This window comes from Diplodia corticola (assembly GCF_001883845.1).
Source record: "Diplodia corticola strain CBS 112549 chromosome Unknown scaffold83, whole genome shotgun sequence".
Lineage (NCBI taxonomy): Eukaryota > Fungi > Ascomycota > Dothideomycetes > Botryosphaeriales > Botryosphaeriaceae > Diplodia > Diplodia corticola.
The window spans coordinates 1-14,420 of NW_017971562.1; the positions used below are offsets into that span (position 1 = coordinate 1).

A 14,420-nucleotide genomic window follows, 5' to 3' on the forward strand; every position below is an offset into this window, starting at 1 on the left:
GCGGGGGGGGGGAATGTATGGTATTAAGGGCGGCCTTTGCTATACGATGAAGCTTTGCGATTATTGCGGCAATGGGAATGGGAAAATATATAGTGGTATGCAAAATGCAAAATGTTTATATTGCTGAAGAATGCGAGAAGAAGGGAGATTCATAATTTAAGAGACAGGCTTAATGTATGTTAGCTGTTGTTTGTGTTCGATTAGACTATACACAAGCAAATGAATTCATGTAGGCGGTTGTGACATACGCAATCGAAGCATGCCAATTGGCATACTCCGACTGGTTGTTTTTTTTTTATTCTTTTTATCCTGCATAAGACAATCATGCCACCCAACAGCTCTACTCTAATCACGCAATCCAGAAAGTGTGTTTTGCGTCCAGTCCTTTGAAGTGATTACACCTCGTGTCCAACGGCGACAGCCTCACGCACCAGCAGCAGCGAATTGACCATCCGCCTTGCCAGATCCGCAGCCACATCCATACCCTCCGGCATCGATTCGCCGTCGTCCTCGAACTCGCGCTCATCCACATCATCCATCTCCCGCACCGACCTCGCGCGGCGGAACAGGTTCCTCACACTCGCCCTGAGTCCCGTCTCCCTCCGCACCCTCGCCTGTCTCCTCAGCTCGGTCCACGCGGCGGTAACCAGCAGCATAAACAGCGCAGCGGGCACAGCCTCACGGCCCCGGAACTGCGCCGCATGGCCCAGCATGACTGCAACCACATCGCAAATGCGCCTCGACCGGATCCTGATATCATCGACGCAACCCATCGCCAAAGCCATGCGCTCGATGTCCACGAGCAGCAGCTCGGCCCGGCCCTGCGTAGCCAACCAGTTGTCCCGCGCCCTCAGCCTCTCCGCGCGCGCGCGCTCCTCGTCGCTCGGCCCGGGCCCGAAACGGGCGCGGTGCGCAATCACCTGAACGGTGCTGAGGGCGTTATGCGGAGACCGCCACATGTGGCAGCGCCAGTGCGGCATGCGCCAGCCGCCAGCGGGGATGAACATGCCGGGCACGATGACGGTGTCATGGGGGCCGCCGGGGACGGTGGGTGCCATGGGGCGGGAGGGGTCGTCGTATTGCTGTTGCGGCGGAGGCGGCGGCGGCTGATCGTCGCCGTGCTCGTCGTCGCCGTAATCGTCGTCGCTGTCGTCGTCCTGCTGTGGCATCTGACCATCATCCTGCTGATTAGCCTGTTCACCATCATCACCATCACCTACGCCACCATCGTCCGGCTGATCAGCCTGCCCACCAACAACAACACCCGCACCACCTGCGGCCCCATCATCATCATCCTCACCCTCCCTCCTCGCCCTCAGAAGCGCCGTGTGGACGGTCCCACGACCGCGACGCCCGCGCTGCCGCTCCCTCTCCTGCATCTGCCGCAGCGCCAAAACCATATCCTGCAAAATCCTCCTATCCCGCAGGGTCCAATTCCCCCGCCGCGAGCCCGCCGTCGACGCCGGCTCCTCCTCCTCCTCCCAAGCCGCCGCCCGGCACATCGGACACGAGTTGTTCTCCTGCAGCCATTCCTTGATGCACGCGCGGTCGAAGACGTGCTTACATGGCAGCGCGGCTGTGTCGTCGCTGTATGGGTTCAGGCAGATGGGGCAGTGGGGGAGGTTGCTGTTGTCCTCGTTGTTGTCGGCGGCGGTGTCGGCGTCGGAGGGGTCGGGGAGCGGGGGGAGGGCGTGGGTCAGGGCGTTGCGGATTAGGGTGGTGCGGTAGCGGGGCGGCGGGGTAGGCGGAAGGGGGATGGAGGTGGACGGAACGGGGATGAGGGTAGGGGAAGGTGAAGAGGACAGCGTGGGTGAGGTGTCTTCGCGGGTGGGAGGGGGTTCGGCTGTGGGGGGGCCGGCGTCGACGGTGTCGTCCCCCGGTGGGGGGTCAGCGTTGGGTCTGTTGGGTGAAGAAGACATTTCGGTCTGGAGCTCGTAGGTTGTCGGTCTTGGGAGAGCCTCAGAGCGAAGTGTAGAGGGCTTGAGGAGTGAGGAGAGGGGTTTATGTACGGCAGAGGCTGAATGCATTGTTCGTGGATACGTCCGTTGTGTACGTACGGGGTGGGTGTTACTGTACAGCACAACGTCAGTCACTGAGCCATTCTCTGCCTTTCGAGACGGAAGAGGGCTTGTGTTATTGCTTCGCTCATATTGTTGTGCCGCAGGATCACCCAATATCCCCCCAGACCGTGCCCGAGCGTGTGCGACTCCGCTGCACCCATCTGGCGCCCTCGATCCGCTGTATCTATTATTGCATCTTCTTGATCGAACTCGGCGGATGGGATCATCATCTGGTACGCTGGGTGCGTTGAGGGGCTTGCGGCGACAGGCTTGGCTTCGTAGCCAGTGCGACACTGTGAGATGGGATGGCGTGGCAGGGAGAGAAAGCGGTCTCTAGCGCTCGTTGCGGATGGCGAGAAATGAGGCTGACGCAGGGCTCGAAGGATGGGCACCGATGATCGGGGGTGAGCTGGATGACGGTGGTCTTTCCAGTCCAGCCGCGCGGGCGGTGGATGATGTGGAAGGCGCAGTCAGGGAGTGCTTGCAACACCTCTCTCACGCCCGCCTTTCTCTCTCTGCACCCCCATCGCCGGTCGCAACGGATTGGCCGTACTCCAACTTCGTCATCGCCACAATTTTCCAGCACATCGCATACCGCGTCGTCTTACATGATGAGCCAGCACCCGCCCCGACTGTTTGTAAAGCGAGACATCCATGTAGGCAGGCGCTCTCGTATCAAAGCCGCTTACGGCCGCTCGACCGGCACCTCCATCCCAGTCGCCGTGAAAATCCTCAACCTGGGACTCGGGACTGTACGCGAAAATGCGCTGAAAATTCTTACTAGGACTAAAAAGTCATACTGCGGCACTCCTCTCTTCGTCGAGCTTTTTGATTGTGTCTATACGTCGACCGCCGCCCGGTGGATGTCGCATTGAGTACTACCGCTGCGGCAATCTGCAAGAATGTTGGAGGCACCTCATCGACGCCAGCAGGGGAAGCACCTCCCCGAACCGGACGATTTGGGACGCTTACGCCTCCCTTGTCGACAGCGCCCTTTTGTTTCTCAGTATGGCAAGACGGGTAGACCCACCATCGGGCATCCCCAACCCTAGCCAATCTTCTACAGAGACATCCAACCAACAAATGTGTTCGTACGACTCTCCGCTGGGACCACCAGATTGAAACAGCCCGTACTCTCGGACTTTGGAATTGCCATGGAAAAGAAGAAACTCGGCTGGCACAGTGTGATGAGTGATCAACCACAGCTCACTTTATATACGGTACGGCGCGCCAGCCTGGATGGCATCAGAGCTGTTCATAAGCATGCAAAATCCCAGGTGGTTAGAACCGCAGCCGCTCCCCAGCGGAAAGTGTTACATCTGGCGCGATGGTGCCATCGTGCACTTTCTCGCACTTGGCTGCCCCCCGTCGCCCACCAGCTCAACACCACTTACCCCTACAAGAGCACCCGTTGACTTTGGGCTTTCCCTGCCTCGTGCTTCCACATTCATTGATGAGATAGCAACAGACAAGCTTGCCGGGCCCGGTACAAGTCTTCCCTTCGTTGACAAGGTACCCCCCTATCAGTGTTCAAATATTCGAGGTAGTTGAACTGCAGGACGATGAAGGCACTGGGTTCTAATCCCAAAACGTGCTCAATTATCGATGGCCTGAGTAAAGAGTCCCGGATAGATGCAGCTAGGCTATCCACGACTACTGCCCACACTTACCCCCTTCAAGCTCTTCGTAGTGCACCTCTTGGAATCGCCCTCATCGAGCAGCGTCTAACGCCCGCTACCCTTTGAAGATCCTTATCAAAAACCCGTATTTAGTTACCACTGGTCCCCTCGACATATGTCGGAACTTTTGGGAACGATGGATCTCGCCAAAGTCCCCTTCAATTGTCGTGATAAGCGAGACTTTGGCCGCCCATATAGCTTGGTTCAGAAGAATCGCCGCCAAAGTTTTAGGAATGGGGCCCAACTCAACACGCACTTCGGGGCCGTGAATGACAAGCATTAGTTTGACATTTGCAAGAGGAAGGAGGATCTCGACAACATCAGCAAGGCCACCCCGACAATCACTCCTTGGAGGACTGCCCACCAGAGCAACAGGGCTCACACATCGAGGCCTAGACACAATAGAAAGGAGACCAATACCCAAAACTGGTCCAGCACTTCGATAGTGCCATGTTCGGGCACGATCTTATTAGGCGCAGGGTGCTGAGGCGAAGTAAAGGCAGCAGTCTCCACAATCAACATTGTGTTCACAGTTCAAAGTGAAAAGGGGAGACATCAAGGAAGAGTTTATGTGCTCAGGGTCGGAAATTCAGTTACGTTAACGATGAAGGTTTCAATGCAGACCGGATGTCGGGATTAAGTAGAGAAAGTTGAAAAAGGTTTCTTGGCCACAGGTTCTTCATTTGTCTTTTCGCATTGTGCTCATGTCATCGTTAGCAGCACAGTACCCTTATTTGCCGTTTGTGAAGTGTGCGCAGAAAGGTAGCTTTAGCCAGAAAATCAATTGCAATCTTTCTACTGAAAAACTGAAACGATGGTCTTCTGATTTCCCCTCTCCCCGGTCCAGCAAACGACAATCTGAATCATCAAGGTACATACAAGAAGCATAACAAACCGCATCCCGTCATTCGTCCTCCAAAACGAGCGTTCATATTTGGTTTTGCGTTTTTTTCCGTTTCGCAAATCATCATCGTCATCCAGCATCCATGCGACCATCATCAACCCACATCACCTGCTCCGCATCTCCCATCACGCCCCTATTTACAAACTCTCTCCCCACCAGGCGAATTTTCTTCCGGCCTCTAAGAAGCAGTGAAGGTGCTGTTCAAGTCGCCGACCTTGATGTTCGAGTAGATGACGGACGCGTCCGCGTTCTCGACCTCGACGACGGCTGGGTCGCCCGAATCGACGGGGCAGGTGCCGCGCATGGCGCCGGGGGTGTCGTCGGTGGCGTCGGTGGGGTACTTGCTGTCGAGCCACAGCATGTTGCTGTGGTGGTCGTCCCACACGCTCATGACGAGCACCATGCCGGCGTTGAGCGCCTGCGACATGGACGCCATGCCGCCCTGGTCCTGGAACGACGTCGTGTCGCCGAACGCCGCCTTTTGCGCGTCGCAGTAGTCGGCCGTGATCGAGTTGCCGCTGACGCCAGACACGGTCGACTCCGAGTTGGGGATCGTCTTGCCGTTTTGCACGTAGAAGCGCTTGATTTCGGAAAGCGTGCCAGACGCGGTGCCGTCGTCGGTGATGAATTGCGTGACGACCTGGAGGACATGTTAGTGGGTTGCGGGGGTGAGTAAGGGAGAGGGGCAGCGTACGGTGATGGGGGAGTTGGTGTCGACGGTCAAACCGGGGCCGTAGAAGTCAGTCACGCCTTGGCGGTACGAGTTGAAGTCGCATCCGTCGGGGTCGCAGTCGCCGGCGTAGCGCGTCGCCGAGTAGGTGCCGCCGCAGTCGTCGCCGTTGCAGGAGTGGGCCGCGACCGTCTTGCAGCTGTGCGGCGTGTAGGCGGACGAGATGGAGTTGGCCTCCCAGATGTCCATCTCTGTTGGCAAGGAAGAGTCAGTCACTGTCATGGAGAAGGAGGGAAGTGTATCGTACCAGCACAGCAAGAGCCAAGGCCGCCAACACCGGCGTTGCTGTCGTTTTCGGACGGCGTCCAGCCCTCGACGTTGGCCTGGCCCTCGATGAACTTGAGGTCGCGGGGGCACTGGCTGTCGCAGTAGCCGGTGCCGTACTTGGCGCCGGCCTTGTTGTCGGGGAAGTTGGCCATGCCGCCGTCGGCGTCCATGGAGACGAAGTAGACGGCGCCGTTGAGGCCGCACGGCAGGTTGGACACGTCGACGTCGAAGGTGAACTCCTTGTTGAGCAGCTTGTGCACGGCGTACTTGGTCTCCGACTCCATGAGGTACATGCGCGAGCCGATGTTCTTCTGGGTGCTGGAGGTGATGAAGTTGAGCTTCAGCTCGTCGCCCGACGTGGTCGCGCCGTACGTGCCCTCGTAGTCGGCGCCGTCCAGAGCGCAGGCTGCGGCACAAGCCTCGTTTTCGGTGCAGTAGTCGGCGTTCCACGTGTTTCCGGTGTAGCAGTTGGTGTAGCCCTCGGTGTTGTGCACCCAGCGCCAGTTGGCGTCAACCACGATCTCGCCCTGGTTGGTGGTGCAGCTGCCGCCCGAGGCGCACGTCTGCCAGGTCAGGGAGGGGTGGACCTGCAGAAGTCGGTGTCAGCGCGCCGTGTCTTTGCGGCTTTGAGAGTAAGTGGGAGAGAGAGAGAGAGCATACCTCCTCCTTCTGGGTGCCGACCTGCTGGCTGGCAGCCAGACCGGCGAGGGTTGCGAGCACTGCCTGGGTAAGCATGGTGGAAGATGTCGAAGTGAATGTGGTGGTGCTGGATGCAGACTGAATCGGATGTCGCCATTGTGTGTTTTATAGCTGGCGCAGTGCCTGTTCCTGACCGAAGTCTTCTCGAATGTTTCCTATCAGTCGCCACCGCATCGGGCGGCGGGTTGGCGGACCGTCGGCGAGGGCTGGCAGCTCCAGATTGCCTGCAGGGCGGGTGATTGAAGTCGGGCGGTATAGCAGCGGGAGGCTCGTCCCATGCCGGGGCGCGAAGAAGTGAGGTGGGAAGATGGACGGACGGCGGCACGTTTCATTCAGGGCCCGGGCGGCGATGATTGGCGGAAAGAGAGGCAAGCGAGATGGAGGAGCCAGCGAGCCTGCTGTTTCACGGCTAGCGAGGGGACAGGCGGGGCGGGCATCCGGCGAGAGGGACTCCGCGTGGCCGCGAAGGGTTTAGCGAGGGGATGCGTGCACGTCGGTCCTCAGTGCCGCCCCACACCAGTCACCTCTACCCTCTCGCCACTGCTCCACAGCCCGCGCGACCATGACCTCAACCCAGCCACGGAGCGCCCTTGGCGGCTGCGCCCTCCCCGGCCTGCCGGCTCGTATACAGAGGGGCGCCGGCCAACGCATCACGCGCGGCCCCAATCTCAGCCGGGCCAGAACAGGACGCGCTCCGCCCAGTCGGGCCTATCGTCTTCCAATCATGCCACAGCAGCCGGTCGGGGTGGTGAGGTCCATTTAGCCTTCTTGTGGGGTAAGGGGCGCCGCCAGCGATCCCAGCGCTGCACCCCCGCAGAATCTGAGACTTACCCGCCAGGGCCCGCCCATGCCGCACGTGTTCCTGCATTTAGCCATGGGGAGGGGGGGATATTTGAGACGTGCCCGGCAGTGATGGGCGCCGGTGTCTCCTCAAACTCAAACAGATTGCACTGCAGTCGCAGATCGTCTCCCCATCCGAGACATCACGCTGCCCATGTCACGGTGGAACATCAATAAATTGTCAACGGCTCAATTGCAACGACAGGACATGCTACCAAGCTAATAAACGCCAGCCGGATGCGAAACGATACCAAGTCGGGACACCTTCACAAAAGCCACCCATCATCCGTCTCCTGACTGCCCATCTGCCTCAATGGCAAATGCCACCACTCTCCTGATTTCCCCCCGATCAGCGCCGCCAGCCTCAAGGACAGAAGTCGTCGAACGCTTGGATCAATGACCGCCCAACATAGGCCGGAAGGGGCCTCCAGGCGGTACCGACAATTTCGCACACGTGGGTCAGGATCAACTCGGCGCGGACGAGGTCATCCCAGTCGGCGATGATGAGCCGGTGCTCCTGATACTCCGCGCTGCTCTTGTCCGGCGAGACCCAGTTGCGGTGGTTCAGGTGGTGCAAGCTCAACTTCATGTCCCGGTCCGGAGTGCCAATGCGCAACAAGACCGTCTCCGTTGCCTGCTTCATCATCAGCTGGGAGACTCGGATCATAACATCGCGGTTGATCCGCAAGAAGCCATAGATCGTGTCCTCCGAGCCCTGATTCACCGCCAAGCAGAGGCCTCTGTACGCCTCGGGGGACAGCAGGCGACGCTCCTGCAGCCTCTGGACAACCACGGCGCCAGGGGGATGCGTGGCCTCAATCTCGTTCAGCAACGCGATCGTCTTCGCTGCCACGCTCGCCGAAGCACGCTCAGCCATGGCGTCTTTGTACTTCAGCACAAACTCCCGAAGCCTTCCAGTCAGCCTGAGGCGAGCGTTCTGCCAACGATCGGCCATTGAACGGAAAGTCGATTCGTCGCAGTCGTCATAGCGGAGTTGCCATTGCAGGTGCGGCAGTGATCTCTCCAGGGACCCTGACACGGGCGCGGTTCCCAGTCGCGTCGGCATGCTTGCCAGCCTCTCGACCAGCTTGGCATAGTGGAGCACCAAGACAGTGCTGGCGCCGACAGGCCTATCGTCCCACGGCCGTTTCCTCCACTCCTTCAGGCTCGGCACCACCCACTCGCCTATCCTGACTGCCATGTCCTCCTCCCCAACCCCACCCCACTGCGGGCTGTCGGTCATCGACTTCACAATGCCGGGCAGCGTAGCCGCCAGATAGTCCATCTCAGCCGGCGTATGGTGGAGCATCACCGATCTCGAGTGCCTGCTCGCAGCATCCGTCTTCCTGCTCCACAAGGCTGCGTAGTACAAGTGCTCTGCCACGTACCCGCCATCAAAGCCCACGAGGCGCCCAAACCTGGCCAGCTTGAGAAGTCGGAGCAGGTCAAAGCTGCCAGGACTTCCACGCAAAGCCCGCAGGATGTCCCTGGCTGCGGTGCTGTGCTGCTCCAGGCCCAGTGCAGCGTCTTGAGCGGAGTCGAGTGTAAACCGCAGCTTGTGGCTCCAGTGCACCCAGCGGCCCGTGGCAGCACGCATCGCCCTTGTGCGATATGCATGCACAGACTCCTGGCTCATGTTGCCCTGGAGCCACATGGCCCGGTCTCGCCAGTGCAGGGCGCACCGAAGCAGACCCAAAAGACAACGCACACCCAATAGGGTGTTGTAGTCGTCCCGGAAGCTGAAGGGGTCAACCTCGAGGTTCTCGGCGACCACTTCGGCCTGTTCGGCGAAGTTCACGCCGTTTAGGGAGGCAGCGGTGCCGTTCATCAATGCCGGGATGATCATGGCATAGGCCTCGCGGATGCTGGCGTGCGCCGGCACAGCCTTGATGGCATCGTGATCAGCCCGCATCTGGGTCAGCCTCTGGGAGATGTGCGTAGCCAGGATGGCCGATCTGGAAAGAAGCCAGTCCTTGTAAAGGGTGGCGATGGCTCCAACACGGTTGATAGCGCTGGTGTCTCCGATCGGAACACCATGAAGGTCGTTCTGGTGCTTGAGGTTGTGGAGAGCGTTGTGGAGCGCCTCAATAGTGCGGCCGGCATAGGTGATGCTTTGGAGCATGAGCTCGTGCCATGCAGTGCCAGGGAGGTTGGGCGTCGCCGCAGGAATGACAGCAAACCGGCTCATAAGCTCCAGGTCCGCCTCGGTCCAGCAGAGCACATTCATGAGAGCCATGTGCGCTGTCGTCGGCTTCTCCAGCGCGTCCTGGATGCCCCTGAAGATCTTCTGCTCCGAGCTGTCGTCGCTGTGCTCCCCATCGTCAGCCATCTGATCGTCATCGGCGCCCTCGCCATCATCGCTTACGCTGTCCTCGTCCTCCATCATGACCTCGTTGTCATCATGATAAGACTCCCGCATCCCCTCAACAAAGTCCTGATACCACTCATCCACCTCCATCGTCACATCCTCCAACATGTCGACATTGGCATACCACGCCGCCGGCCTCGACATCATCTCCGCCTCATCACCCTCCGGGTCCGCAGCCCCCTCGCCAATCCCATCCAGCCTCTCGCAATCCCACTCGCACTGCTCCCCCCTCCTCCTCCTCTCCCGCTCCGTCCTCATCCCGCCCACCGCCCCATCCGCCCGCCGCGCCGCGCTCGCCCACCCCATCTGCTCCTCCAGCAAATCGAGCACCGCCCGCGGCGCCCCCGCATGCGCATCCCGCTTCTGCTTCAACCACACCGCGTCCCACGCCCGCAGCGGCAGCAGCGGCAAGATGTCGTCGGCAACGGCCGCATACTCGCCGCCTTGCCCACGATTAGCGGTCAGACACGCATCCAGCCGCACGGCGCAGCCGTACCCGCCGTTCAGCGCGTGCTGTTGCGTCGCCCGAGCTACTGCTCGAGCGGTGTCGCGCGCCGCGGAACGCGAGGCTGGGGTCTCAGCGGTGGTGGTACTGTTGGATGGCGCCGCCCCGACGCGGCTCAGGTCGGTGGCGGTGGGGCCGAGGGCGATGTAGGTGCGTTGGGCTTCCCAGTGGTCGAGGATCGTGGGGGTGGGCGCTGGGTCGAGGCGTGCGATGGGGAGGGGGAGTGGAAAGGGGAGTTGGGTCGGGGATGGTGAGCGCGAGGGGGCGAAACCCGGTCCGGCCGGGTTGTCGTCGGAGAGGGATACGATCGAGTCCGTGTCGCTGTGGACGGACATGTTGGCGGAGCTTTTGCTCGGGGGGCTTGTCGAGTGGAAAGTAAGTTGTTGTAGGAGTAGGAAAAGAAGATGAATCCGCCCCGAGCTCCGTGTCGATGGTGATCGGTGTCGGGGAGGGTTGTTGGGTTTGGAGGAGACGTAAGTTTTGAGGTTTATATACGACGTGGTTGGGAGCCATTGTTTCTGGACAGGATGGTGTTGTATGAGCACTATGCGGATGGAGGTTCTTGTTTTGTTACTGTTGGTGTTGAGTTGTGTTAACAATGCCTTGTTTTATTTGGAAGTGTTGGTGGCTTACATGTGCGATTGCAGTGTCTTTTTTACCGCGGTATCCATTGTCATGCCGTCTTTTGGCAACGCTTCAGTGCCGGTATTTCCTCTCTCATGCCTTATAACGTGGTCTTTAGCTGATAGTGGGAGTCAGATACCTTGTTAGAGCTGTCGGCTATTGCATATGCCGGGGGCTGACAACCGGGTTCAAGCTGATCTGGGGAAGAAAGTCAGGGACGTTGTCGGAGCCATCAGAGCCGAACACGTCGGGCAGGGCGCGCATCAGGAGGTGAATGAAGACATCACGACTGAGAAGCGTTAGCTCGGCGGGAGTCACGAGCGCATGGCCCTCGTCCGGCTTGAGATCATCGTCGCGGAGTGGGCCATCTTCTTGGTTGCGCTTGATGAGCGTCTCAAATAGTTGGTGGGTAACCGGACGGGATCCGGCTGAGTCCAATCGGTAGAAGTACGCCATGATTGTCGCATGCGTCCATTCGGCAGAGGACGTCGACAGCTTCTGGTGCTCACTCCGGGGATCATGGACGGGACTACATATATCTTCGCTATGGAAGCAACGGTCAGCGGGGCACAAGGGCAGCAGCGCTTAGACGAGTAGGACGTACTGTTGACTTATCTAGCGAGGCCGCGGTCTGATGTCTATGTCATGCGATCTGTGCCGCGGCTGACCCTCTACCAGAGGACTTCAAGCATTATGAAGTGAATGTGGAATGCGTGGCTCGCCGAATAAGCCATGGACGTCCTATCAAGTTCAGGTTGAATTGCTCGTTGCCTAGCGCATTTTGATATTCTTGCAGCGGTCGGTAAATTCGGCCGACACTCCGTATGATATAACTGGTGTCGGGCGCAAGGCTTAACCACGACGAGTACGGTGTAGGCGCGGTGAAGGCTCATTTCGAATGAGACCGGTAGGACGATATAGAGGCGGTCTGGGTCCACTATCGCCTTTTCGCCTAGAATTCCTGAGTAGTGGCTGGCCGAATCCACTTACGGACGTCCTCAATGACGTTGAGGTCGTCCCATCGACGTCCTCCATTTAGAGCATCTGATACTAGTCCAAGCCCATCAAGACGGACTGCCGCCGGGAATCTGTACGGGATGCGGCCGTACATGTTAGGATGTCCGGATGCCGTAAGCGGCGGAGCCTCCAGGGCTCCATGGGCCTTGTCATTATGTTGAACGAGTGACTGCCAGGCTCTCTCAGGCATTTTCCGCGTTCTTCGGTGTTGTTGAGGATACTTCATGACGTGGGAAAGCTGCATGTAAGAATGGAAGAACTATATCGTTGTATGGTTCCGGCCAAAACCTGGGGAGTCTTGGTGTGATAGCTGACATCAGACTTCAAGCTTGGATAATCGAGAGGTTGGGCATGTAGGATTTTCTCTCCGCTATATATGTTGTCGCTGCTTACGGTTATCTCCGTGGTCGGGGTGAAGTTGCGGCATATCATGCGCTGTACCGTGATTGTTTTGAAAGGAATCACCACGGTTTGCTTCAAAGCTTTGGCATGTGCGGCTGCCGTGCCACAGTTTGATAAGCTTACGACCACCTCGGCCATTTTCTAGCATTGAGCCAGAATTACAAAGGAACTACGAGATGTGACGGCAACAATGTCAGGTGCTATACGAAGCGAAGTATCAGAGTGGTGGCCTCTGATTTTCTTTCGCTCCCTGCGCGGTCTCCAGTCACAAGCGGTCTCAGATATCGCCACACAGTGATCATCTTGCTGAGCTGAGCTCTTTAGTGAGTTTGTTTCACCTGTTGCACCGCAGGCCCAACATGGAGTGCCGCGAAAGGCAAGACCTGCGCGCGTGTGATGACGCTCCAGCGGTGCAAGTAGTGACAGTGATGTCATGCTCCTCACCGTTCCATTCTGCGCCATCACCAAAGCTTCCTTTACCTTCCACCGCTTCCTCTTCGGGCCTAGCGGGGTGGTTGCCAGGCCAGTGCCCCGGCGGCCGATCAGCTGCCGCCGGATCAATGGCCTCCGTCCGCCGTCCCTTATAAACCCCTCCCTTCGGCCCAGCTCCATCTCTTCTTCTTCTCTTCATCACGCTCTCTTTGCCTTTTGGCTTTGATCAAGTGCAGTGGCTGTTCTTTTCAGTTTAATCTCTGAAACGCCCCTACGGGAGCATTTTTCTTGATTAATCTAGTTTTTGGAACCGGGCCGGCGGCCGCTGAGCTTCGCTTATGTTGCTGGTCACAGTGTCGCCTCTATTGCACTGTCTGAGGCTGATGCGAACTTTTATTCTTTTCGTCAATCCACTGGCCTTGCGCTGGTGACTGAGGAAGAGATGGGCGGATCCGACTTGGTGGTGAGGTCGTGCTGCCATGGGCTCGCTGCTGCTACGGCGCGTCGCGCTCACTTGCCTTGGGTGTTGCGCTGGCCTCTACTACGATCACCAGCGCTTCGAGTTTAGACGGCGGTCGCGATGGTGGCGAGCTCTTCATGGAGCGCGTTCGCTGTATGGACCTGGCTGCGCTTGCGCTGCGTCGCCACCCGCATCTGATCCAGATCACCCAGGACAGCACTGAAGGCAAATGCCTGTCGAGACCAAGGCGGTGCCGAATTTGCGTGGTTTTTGCGATCGTTCCTCCTTTTGCCGTTGGCGTTTCCCTGTATTTTGTGCTCAGAGTGACAGTTCCAACAACAGTTGAGCGAAAAGTCGCATCGCGAGACGGCGCATACACGCTGCCGGCAAGGAGGTACATTACATAACCACGGACGCGCCATACCAAGCTCACTGAGCGACGAGCTTCTTGGCCAGGCGCTCTAACTGTTCTTGCGGTCATCCCAAGAGACGCGTTGCGCTCACCACGCGGATGCCGCACGCTACTGGCCCGCCAGCTTTCCCGCTCAGCACTTTCCCACAACATCTTCATGTCGACTCGACAAACGGAGCCAGACCCCAATCTCATTCCATCCTCAGTCTCATCGCCAGGCACTACAGTATGTCCTTATAGCCTCGCAGGAAGCGCTCCTGTCGATGTGATTCGAATGCGACTATCGCCCGGCACGAGGCAGGAAAAGCACCACTGCCCTGGCTCAATCTTTATAGGAAACGCTAAGGCTTCGCAGAGACACCCGGACAAAGCTTCTGCCCTGCCCACTTTCGAGTCTCTCCACATATCTGCCTACCAGCAGATGAGCCTGAGTGCAGCGGCGCCGACCCTTCCACACCGCGCAATGTCTTACCAATCTCCCACCTCTTCTCCAGCCTAAAGTACATACAATTGGAGGGATATACAAACCCTGCCTTGATCAGATACTGGAACTAATACTCGCGATAGTGTCCCAGGACCACAAAGCAAAGATGACACCGTCCGCCCCTGGTCGCTCGCCGACTTCCTGTACGCAGTCAGCCATGCGCATCCCGTCCAGTCACAGCCAGGCGCCCAGGTCTACTGTACGGAGTTACAAAGAAAACGCATCGGGTCGACATGGTCATCATTGGCAGCGCATGGGTTGAGCGCGCCGGTCACTCTTGGCCAGGGCTGGCGCCAGTTTCCGGAAATGCACGTATGGTCACATCGACAGGTTGAGAAAGCTGAGTGGGCGTTGGTGCCATGAAACACAACAAGGGATAAGTCGAGATTCATTGTTCTTGCTCATCTGATTCCCCAAAGGCCCTCCTTCCGCCGTCACAGCGCTTAGAACAAAGAGCTGCGAAGTACCTTGAGTGTAAGCCCTTCGCACTTGGTCCACTCCCCGCTTTCAGGCGATGACTCACGTATTGGATAGTAG

At 58.4% G+C, this 14,420-nt stretch overlaps 4 protein-coding genes across 4 annotated transcripts; all 4 read right to left on the minus strand.

Annotated features, from left to right (window-relative positions):
- Positions 1–395: 395 nt before the first annotated feature.
- On the minus strand, positions 396–2,027 carry BKCO1_830001 (uncharacterized protein; the record flags this gene model as incomplete). Its single annotated transcript, XM_020279502.1, has 1 exon — positions 396–2,027. The coding sequence occupies one exon, from the start codon at positions 2,025–2,027 to the stop codon at positions 396–398; it is 1,632 nt and encodes a 543-aa protein (XP_020125602.1).
- Positions 2,028–4,821: 2,794 nt separating this feature from the next.
- Positions 4,822–6,375, minus strand: BKCO1_830002 (glycosyl hydrolase family 7 protein; the record flags this gene model as incomplete). Its single annotated transcript, XM_020279513.1, has 4 exons — positions 4,822–5,283; positions 5,338–5,564; positions 5,621–6,227; positions 6,301–6,375. 4 exons carry the CDS (start codon positions 6,373–6,375, stop codon positions 4,822–4,824), a joined length of 1,371 nt encoding a protein of 456 aa, XP_020125604.1.
- Positions 6,376–7,543: 1,168 nt separating this feature from the next.
- Positions 7,544–10,387, minus strand: BKCO1_830003 (uncharacterized protein; the record flags this gene model as incomplete). The annotated part of the gene is made up of 1 exon (XM_020279524.1): positions 7,544–10,387. One exon carries the CDS (start codon positions 10,385–10,387, stop codon positions 7,544–7,546), a length of 2,844 nt encoding a protein of 947 aa, XP_020125603.1.
- Positions 10,388–10,832: 445 nt separating this feature from the next.
- BKCO1_830004 (uncharacterized protein) lies at positions 10,833–11,883 on the minus strand (the record flags this gene model as incomplete). Its single annotated transcript, XM_020279534.1, has 3 exons — positions 10,833–11,220; positions 11,352–11,628; positions 11,667–11,883. The coding sequence occupies 3 exons, from the start codon at positions 11,881–11,883 to the stop codon at positions 10,833–10,835; spliced, it is 882 nt and encodes a 293-aa protein (XP_020125606.1).
- Positions 11,884–14,420: the final 2,537 nt, after the last annotated feature.